This window comes from Pezoporus flaviventris, unplaced genomic scaffold, assembly GCF_033815535.1.
Source record: "Pezoporus flaviventris isolate CSIRO_AGI_PZ_B2104156 unplaced genomic scaffold, CSIRO_AGI_Pfla_v1 ptg000097l, whole genome shotgun sequence".
NCBI lineage: Eukaryota > Metazoa > Chordata > Aves > Psittaciformes > Psittacidae > Pezoporus > Pezoporus flaviventris.
Window position 1 is genome coordinate 4,345,571 of NW_026892645.1, and position 9,338 is coordinate 4,354,908.

General features: G+C 42.1%; 1 protein-coding gene across 2 annotated transcripts; it reads right to left on the reverse strand.

The window, feature by feature from the left end:
• Positions 1 to 1,495: 1,495 nt before the first annotated feature.
• On the reverse strand, positions 1,496 to 9,226 carry FBXW2 (F-box and WD repeat domain containing 2). 2 transcript variants are annotated; one of them, XM_061476735.1, is made up of 7 exons: positions 9,057 to 9,226; positions 6,973 to 7,482; positions 5,377 to 5,571; positions 4,698 to 4,831; positions 3,992 to 4,078; positions 3,208 to 3,377; positions 1,496 to 2,985 (listed from the first exon to the last, which is right to left on the reverse strand). In XM_061476735.1, the coding sequence occupies exons 2-7, from the start codon at positions 7,460 to 7,462 to the stop codon at positions 2,697 to 2,699; spliced, it is 1,365 nt and encodes a 454-aa protein (XP_061332719.1). In that variant the 5' UTR covers positions 7,463 to 7,482; positions 9,057 to 9,226; the 3' UTR covers positions 1,496 to 2,696. The 2 variants fall into 2 exon arrangements, with proteins under 2 accessions (XP_061332719.1, XP_061332720.1); XM_061476736.1 differs by lacking the exon at positions 9,057 to 9,226 and having other exon boundaries at positions 6,973 to 7,800.
• Positions 9,227 to 9,338: the final 112 nt, after the last annotated feature.

Consider the following 9,338-nt stretch of genomic DNA (forward strand, 5'->3'; position numbering starts at 1 on the left):
TGCGTGAGAGCAGCTGTGCTTGGTTTAATTTCGACACCAATGTCATGTTTTGAGTTGTTTTGAGCTGTCATTAGTGGGTTAGTATCATTAGCTTGCAAATGTCCAGGGGAACTTTCACTTGGAAGTCTTCAAGAGACAATCTGTAAATAACTGTTTGCTAATTGTGTTTACAACAATCATCAGCTGCTATGTAACAGGCTACAACTTCATTTGTAAAGCTAAAGGGGTAGAAGAGCAATGTTGTGTGGATTGGATGCTTCTCATCATGGTTTTCTGCTTGTATCCTCTGGATAATGCTTCCCCCCTATGCCTACTACCACTTTCCCTTCCCACCATTCTCTCTGGAAAGTTGAATTCAGCTCTCAGATGCTTTGTGCTCTGCCTCTCATGGGACTTCCTTGTGTGTGTCAGTGTTTGGTACTGGGCAACTGAACATTGGACTTGGGTGTGGCTTTGAGCACAGAGGTGAAGAATCCCTTCTCTTTGGCGTCTAGCTATCTACGTGTTAGTACAGCTCAGTGTAGTTGGCCACCTTTGCCACAAGGGCATATTGCTAAATTTGTTGTGCAATAGCATTCCCAGGTCCTTTCCTGTAGAGCTGGTTTCCCTCTAGTTGGCTCCAACGTGCCTGTTGTGTGGGATGTCTGTGTCTCGGGTGAAGGAGTTGCTTTGGCTAAACTTCATGAGATGTCTGTCAGCCTACTTGTCCAGTTTGTTGAGAAGCTTGGAATTAGGATTCCCTGATCTCTTGCATATTGATCGCTTGCCCTTCCCATGGTTTCCCCTTCCCCTCCAAATAAATCAGTATTGTTGGAAACTTGCTGAGAGACTGCATCATAAAGGTCACTATTAAATTAATCAGTTCTAGCCCCTAAAGAACACTTCCAGTAAGTGGTTTGCAGTGTTTTACAGGTGGTCCATCATCACATGGCTCCTTTAGAGTTAACTGAGTTACAGCCCCCATCATACACAGTATAGTTACACCCACATTAAGAATGAGAACTGAGTTTCAAGGAAAGTTATCGAAGCTGTTTCATGTAAGCTTTCACTTTCCACTGAGAAAACAAAGCTCATTAGTGCCCCAGTCAGTGAAGGCTGTGAATTTGGCTTCCAGTGGGTAAAATCCTTGACAACAAACACATCTGAAAAGTAAGTTCATGTGAATAAAGGTGGAAAACAGTTCCTTGAGACTAGCATTGTATTCAAGAGACACTGTTCCACTGTGACTTTGTACAATTCCAACCCCACCACCCAAGTGCTTACTCTTGCATGTAAGAATTTCCCTTTCATTAGTATAATTTATGCTGTATACATTTGGGAACATTGGCCTTTGTTCAGTGCCAAGTATGGAATTAGATTTCCTTGGATGGTGGGAAGAAAAAAAAAAATCACACTAACAACAGTAATGCCACGCAGTTTGGGCAGTTTCAGCTTTTCAAGGATTTGAGCCAATCTTCATGAAAACTCATGTTTTCAAGTTGTGAAAACAAAGAAAGACATTAAGGGGACATTTTATTATAAGGGAGGAGGGGAAACCAACCTAAAGCATTTCTAAACCAGATGTTGTCATAGATACAGCTTTTAAGTACATGTCAAATACCACAAAAGTATGTTGACAGGCATTTGCTACTCAATAGTTAACTGGTGTGTACATCAGGTCTCCTATGATGATCAAAGCAAAAGACCTTTTCCTACTCCTATGCTTTTCTTCAGACTTTTACTTCTTATTTTCCCCCAGAGATGTGGCATTCTCACTGTTATTTGCCCCCACTTTCCAAATCTAGATGTAGCAACTACATGAAGTGCACGATTATCTTAAGTGTAATGTCTGGAAAGAATGAATGGCTGCTAGACATCATTTACTATAAGAAAGTGATGCTGTAGAGATTGAAAATCATTTTCCCATTCATCAGCTTTCTACCTCCCTGTGAACTAAATTATGTTCTCACACAAACTATAGGAAATGTGGTCTATAAAATACTGGTTAAGCCATTCTGAGTTACCATCAGCAAATATGATGAATACTCAGAGGTTCTCTACGGTTAATTGTGATGGCAAGCTCTATCAGACAGATGAAACAGTGGCTCATTCTCACTGAGGAGTTCATATTGACATGTTCCCAAACTTAAATTATTATAGTTAGCATCTGATCCTAGTTAAAGGACTCACTTGATTCCTTTATTTCAAAGGCTAAGTATTTAAAGCTATCATTAGGAAAAAACATTTTGAAGAGGATGCTGGAGAGAGAAAGGGTTTGCTGTCTTCCCATTTGCAGTGAGCAGCCATGCACTGTAACCAGTATTTGCTGTTACATGTACACAAGCCTATGGTTCTAAGATAGTAGCTTCACCTCCTGTTTCAACATCAAAAAACAGATCAGAAGTCAGGTCAAGCACTACTTCATTTCAATCTCGATGGTGGATTTGAATGGTTTAAATGTTACAAGCTATGCTCCAGAGCCCAAATAGGTATGTTTAAACATGAGTACAGACAGAATTTTGTGGAGAATACTGTTGGCATGCTGTATTGCATTATGTCCAAAACAACCCATTCCCAAATGCCCAAATAAAAGTAAATGATTGTGCATTGCATGATGATACCATTAGGTGTGCAACTTTGGTTCATGCAAAGTCTCGTTTTATGGAAACGCTGCTGATAGTCCATAGATTCCTGAAGATGCTGCACATGTGAGTGTCTCAGCAATGTTCTTTCCATAACACCAAATGGATACTATGGTCTGGCATACTGGTGGCAAAAACCAGGCCCATGTCATTTTGTCCATTAAGTCCATTTAACCAAGACATTTCACCAGCCAAAAAGCTTGAGCCTCTCTTAGATTTTCTGTACTCCGGTAGAGGCCAGCGGCTTATCAGTTTTTCTGTCCTCAAGTCCATTATATACAGGTATCTGTTATCAAACAGTAGAGCAAATATCTCTCCAAAGCCCAGCAAGGAAACATTTGAGAAGTCAGGAGGCTTGATAACCCTAGAATACAAGACAACATCGTATTAACAGATGGTACATTAGAATTAAACCTGGCAATATGCGTAGAGAAAGATGTTTACAGAATTTTCACCAATATTCAGCCTATATCTAAAATTATTAAAACTAGTATGTTCCACTTCTCATTTATTTAAATAGAAATATTAAATAAATATATATTCTACTTCTTATTTAAAGACGACTAAGTCTTAAACAAAGGTTTACCTGAGAATATCATAGCTGGCAAAGTCCCACTGGTATAATCCTAGGGCTGAACTGCACACTATGTATTTGCCATCAAAGTGCAGCCTGGGCTGTAGGGAGATGCTGCGATCCTCAGAAACAGACAGTGTTTTTAAGCATTTGCAGTTTATTTCCCTTCCAATAGGCCAAATCTACAATTAAAACAGAGTTTAAGGCCATAAAACATTCCTGTTATAAACAGTTACACAGAGCAAGCCTCACAGTCTCTCTTTAAGCATCAGGTAAATGTGTGCATGTTTCCTCAGAAGTACTTATTTCCTTTAGGGAGGAACATCAGTTCTGTGACTCATCTTACAGTGTTGTTGCAATATGTGATGTTTCTAGCCTAAAAAAAAACCCAGTGAAAATGGGCACTTTAAAGAACAAATCAACCATCCAATTGGACAAAAATGTGTTTCAGTTGTGGAGCACATCCATAGCCACAAACTACAGCACTCTCCCACCCAGAAGTCCCCAGCCGTAACAGTACTTGCAGTTAAGTGCTTTGCTGTCAAGATAGCACATTAAGCATGCACTGAAAGCACTTGTTTTTTGCATTACCATTCATGTAGAGCTGTGATTTAAATCTAAATGTGAAGGGAAGCATTGGAAGGTTCGCTTCCAAAGAGCTGCATGTCTTGTACACAACTTTACAAGCAGGGAATGCAGGAGAAAAGAAAGCTTTATATTATTTGTAAACTCCATCAAAGCACTCAAGCATTTCTCTCAGTACTGAAATGATGTATGTATGAGATATGGTACACACCTTGATTTCATACTTATCTGCACTTAGAAGAATATAATCCCCAGGACTATGCATAAGAGATTTGACTTTGCACTTCTGCAAAACTACCTGTAATTGAAGGATGTAACGATTTATGTTGATGCTGTTAAATAACCAGACTTTCATTTGCATTTTTCATTTAATTGACAACCTGTATTCTGTACTCTTGTACAAAGGCAACTGTAATACTTTTAGCTACTGAAGGGAACCTACAGTTTACACTCTTCTTGTTCCTACTAGTGACAACTTTATTAATAAGCAAACGTGTGCACTACACCTCTAGAACACCCCCCCATCTTCCAGTTCTGAAATACTCTGAACTAAAATACTGTTTCTTGACTTCACAACAGTTTTCATGCTCAGATTTTGGTTATCACCACAACTTAGTTTTTCTACATTATTTTTAAAGTAGATTTCTTTCAGAACCATTGTTCTTACTTGGTCTTTGAACCAAGAACTGATTCCTAATGTTATTCCACCTGCTTTGAACTAGAAATATCTTCAATGGTCTGAAAGGTTTAATTACAGCTTCTTTCAGTGGTTTTTCTGCTGTATTTTGCAGTATTTCCTGAAGTTCTACAGATTCTACACATACGTGTATGGTTAGGATTAGGAAACAGAAACTTGGAACATGTTACAAGCTTATTGCAAGTGTTTTGCAAGATTAATTGAAAATCATTATTCCCACCTTAGTGACCCATTCTGTGTGTCCAGTGAGGGTATTCAGGCACGTTCCTGTTGATAAGGCCCATACTTTCACAGTGAAGTCTGCAGAGCCACTGACCAGAATATCAAGTTCATCATTGTAATCCACACTAAAAACTACAAGCAAAGAGGGTACTGATGAGGAAGACCAGTCTCTGTGCCCATGGTTTTCTGTGAGACATTAACTAGTAGCCTCTATATGAATTTAGTAGCCTCTAAATTCATAAGCTACTGCAGCTTTAACTATTGTTCTTGAACTGTAGACATGAATGGTTGCTCTGGATTCCTAAGTTTACATCACAAAATGACTGATTTTTGTCCAAATTAAGAGTATGTACATCAGTGGTTCCTTTATGCTTGGATTATGGCAAAGCATAATTTAAGATAGTTCCTCTTTTAAGAGTTCTAGTAAATCAATTCCAGTGGGATTAGTACATTTGATATACCTTGTTTCTCACAGGGGAACAGACCTACACCTGAGTTGAAGATAATTTGCAGTAGAGGACAGAGAAGTTAATTATGAGGGAAATGCAAGTAACAAACTTGGGACAGAGCCTAGAAGAAAAAGGTATTATGTAAAGAGCTAACTTACATTATAATTTGTTTGATGATGATTTATGTTACTTGACTGGTGAAATTACAACTTGAAAAGCTCAACATACCTGCACCAGTATGTCCTCTAAAATGCTGTGTCTTTGCCCCAGAGCTCCATTCCCAGCAGGCTACTGTGTTATCAAAAGATCCTGTTACAAGCTTTTGTTCATCAAACTTCACTGCAGCACAAGTGTGTGTCTGGATACCATATATGCACTGTCCTGTGCTTACATCCCACAGTTTTGCAGACAAGTCATCTGATCCTAGAATATAAAAGAACAGGGTAACTGGAAGCAAAGAGTAAACAGCATTTCCAATTCTTTACTCGTCTTCTACATTTGTCTCAAATTTTATGGAATCACAGAATGGTTATGGTTGGAAGGGACCCCTGGAGGTCAACTCTTCCAAACCCCCCTTCCCCAAACTGGTTGCCCAGGACCATAACAAGATGGCTTTTGAATATGTCTAAGGATGGATGCTCCACCATCTCCTTGGGCAACCTGTGCTCAATCACTATCACAGTAAAAAAGAGCATTTTAGAGGGAACCTCCTGTGTTTCAGTTTGTGTCCACTGCTTCTCGTCCCCTCACTGGGCACCACTGAAAAGAGCCTGCCTCCTCCTTCTCTGCACCCTCACTTCATGTATTTAGGTACATTGATAAGATCCTCTCTGAGCCCTCTCTTCTTTAGGATAAAAACTCCCAGCCCTCTCAGCCTTTCTTTGTATGAAAGATGCTCCAGTCCCTTCTTTGCCTTCATGGCTCTTTGCTGGACTCTCCAGAGTGGCCGTGTCTCTTTTCTAGCCCAGAACTGTACACAGTACTCCAGGTGTAGCCTCACTAGTCTGAGTGGAGGGGAAGGAGCACCCCCTCCAACCTGCTGCCAGCACTCCTCCTAAAGCAGTCCAGGATACTGTTAGCCTTTGCAGCAGGGGCACACTGGTACCTCAACTTTGTATCCATCAGGACCCCCTGGTCCTTTTTGCCAAGCTGCTTTGCATACTGGTGCCATGGAGTTTCCTGTCCCCAAAGTTTATTTTCTTTTTTGAATATGCTCTGGCAGCATCTTAGTTACTGTTCTTCCATATTTAAGGTTTTGAATTTGTTCTGGCTATATTTTTAAGTTCAAACTGAAATCTTGAAGTCTGCAATCTTTGGGGAGGAAGCTGAAATTATCATTACAAGTCAGTCTAGTAGCAAGTTTAAATGTTACAGGTCTTCATACAAGCTCTTGTGTTAAAAACTGCAAGTGCTTACAGACTGTAGCAGAGAAACTGTCTTGTTTCAAGTAAGAAAATAGCCTTTTCCTGCCACATCTTACGAGACTGCAGCGATCACATAGCCCAAACAAGGATCCTTTAACTGGAAGTTACCCTCTAAGAAAACTAATGTATCTTTACTTCCCAAATCTGAAGCATGAAACCTGCTGTAACTGGCTTTTGAGCCAATAAAGAAATTGGTTTCCTTTTTTTTTCTATTAAAGTTAACTACTAGGTCTGTTGGTGTGCCAGGGGTTACAGAAACCAGGAAAAAAAAGGAAGTAATGTTGCATCATCTTAACCTGTGTTAGCACTATGGAAATAATCTGGTAAAGGAAAAGCAAACCCTCATTAATCATAGGAGGAGGTGACAAATGTAAGACTCCCAAGTTTTCTGTCTTCCTACCTGTACACAGAAGTCCATCCTTATAGTAAAGTGCATATACTCTGGCACTGTGTCCAATTAAAGAGGATGTCTCAAAGGCTTCGTGGTCCTTCAGTTGCTTCATCCTTAAAATAGCCTTTAGGTAAACCTTCTTCCAATGTAGAGGATCCTGAACAGAGTCATCTATTTGCCAACCCAAGTTCTTACATGCAGTCTGCCACACCTCTGTACAGGCACTTATAACCTTGTTCCACTGCTTAGAGACGAGGCAACATGTGAGTAAAGTCTGAGGATCAAGCCATTTTAACAGATAAAAACTAAGCTCCAATGGAAGAAGTTTGAGGAAGTCTCTCTTGAGGAGAATCTCTAGATTATTGGAGAGGTGCCTGAGCTGGACTGCTCCACTCAAGCTAATCAGGTGATCCAGAGTTTCATTTTTCTGCAAGTCCGTCAGAGAAAGAAATGTAATAGAAATGTTATCAAGCCATGCTTCAAAGTCCTTTTTCTCCATAAGGTTATGGAAAAATTTACCTGTGATACATCAAAATACTGTATTAGTTCTGTTCAGAAAACAAGGTAAGCATCACATCTTTATTACTGGTACATCAGTATTCCAAATGGCATGTTAACACAAAGGCAGAAGTTACCAAACATATTTTAAGATACACATTATACCAGGACTAACCATTTGCATGCACTCTCAACTATCATTTGTCCCACATCAGACCTAGAACAGAACTGTATGGAATGCTGGTGTTCGTTATGAATGGTAACAGCGTTCTTGTTCTAGGTTAACACTTTCAAATCCAGAATCCAATAAGGTAAGGGTTAGTTTTAAACCTATTAAAGCAAATAGAATCATAGAATAGTTAGGGTTGGAAAGGACCTTAAGATCATCTAGTTCCAACCCCCCTGCCATGGTCAGGGAGACTGCCCATAATAAACACCATCTTACGGTTTACTGATGGATAATACTGGTAAATGGAAGAAACCAAAGCGTTATAAGCAGGGTGATGAGCTCGCTGCTGACAGAACTTATTCATACCTCTGTCCTGAACTATTTTAAACACAAAGCAGGTAACTTTGTGTTTAAAATGAAGAATACATACAGACAGATGTCTGCAAGACTGTGTTGAAGGATATGTTGGCCATCTTTCTAGCTGGCTTGTGTAAAGACTATAGATTATGCTGGTCTAAGATCACTTGACATGTTTGCACTGTTTTGACTTAAAACACTTTTATTTCTTTTAATTCCTGTTTGGTTGGGGTTTTTTACCTATTTTAACAGGTTATTTTTAATGAAAAGAATTAACTTTGAAATTGAAGGTCTGAAATGCCACCTCCTGACCTACGCAATCTGTTTGCATTTGCACTATTGGAGTTCCTACAATAAGCTTGGACAAGACAGACATGAGGCAAGTTACAAAGCCATAGTTACTTTCTTTTCCCTGGGAGATCTAATTCTGCTCATTAGACTGGCTGAATTTCATTCACAGAGGCTCCCAAACCCAAAGACCTGAGGAATCTGAACGGGAGTCTGTGTTGTGTCTATTTCTGTACAGACTTTTTACCTTCATAGAGTGAGCCCTTAGAGTGCACCTCTTAACGTGGCACAGGAGAACAGCAAGTGCAGCCTTTGCTATGCACTGCTGCACAGGACACGCACTGCTGATAAACGCACAAGAAGGTGCCGGGGGTCAAACGCACTGGAAGCAGCCGCTTCTATCAGGTCGCAAGTTCATACATACAGTAGCTCCTACAGCTGACAGCACTTACCGGCTGTGCTCAGCACATAGGGCAGAGAACAGACCGGCTGTGCTAAGCGCCATGGGCTCGCTTTAAAACGCACACACACGTTTCCATCAGGCTCCCTCCGAACTAAACGCAGGTGAGCTCTAAGGGTCTGCCGTGCTCAACCCGGGAAGCCGATACTGAGCTCCGGTGAGGCCCCGGTGCCGAGCTCCGTGCACAAGGCTCGTTCCTCGGTGCCCCGCTCCCCTTCCCCCGCCCGCTCCCCGGCACCTCCGCACGCAAACGGCTCAGCCGAGGCGGGTGCCGGCAGCTGCCCCGCCGCTCGCCCGAGCCCCGCGGGCCGCGGCTCTCACCTCAGGTACCGGCCAGGAGCGAGGCGTCCTTCAGCAGGCGGCAGCCGCCACGGCCCCCCCGAGCCCGGTATGGGCTGGGGCTTCCCCGCGGCCATCGCGCCCTCCGCCGGACGGGGCCCGCACCGCTCGCTGCGGGGTGAGGGGTCGCTCCCGGACGGCGCTGGCGGGGCGGGACGGGCCGGGCCGGGGGAACCGGCCGGTACCTGAGGGACGGCGCTGCCCGGGACCCGCGGCGCTCCGTGCGCGGCAGCTTCCGGCGCACCTCGGTGTCGTCATCGCTCC

What these genes read in the sequence shown, in the direction of transcription:
- FBXW2 (XM_061476735.1), bottom strand. Translation starts at nt 7,462, where the DNA reads ATGGAGAAAAAGGACTTTGAAGCATGGCTTGATAACATTTCTATTACA. An exon ending in TAGAGGACATACTGGTGCAG is followed by an intron (nt 4,832 to 5,376) that starts GTATGTTGAGCT and finishes CTTTGCTTGTAG; the next exon opens with TTTTTAGTGTGGATTACAAT. An exon ending in GCCAGCTATGATATTCTCAG is followed by an intron (nt 2,986 to 3,207) that starts GTAAACCTTTGT and finishes CTTGTATTCTAG; the next exon opens with GGTTATCAAGCCTCCTGACT.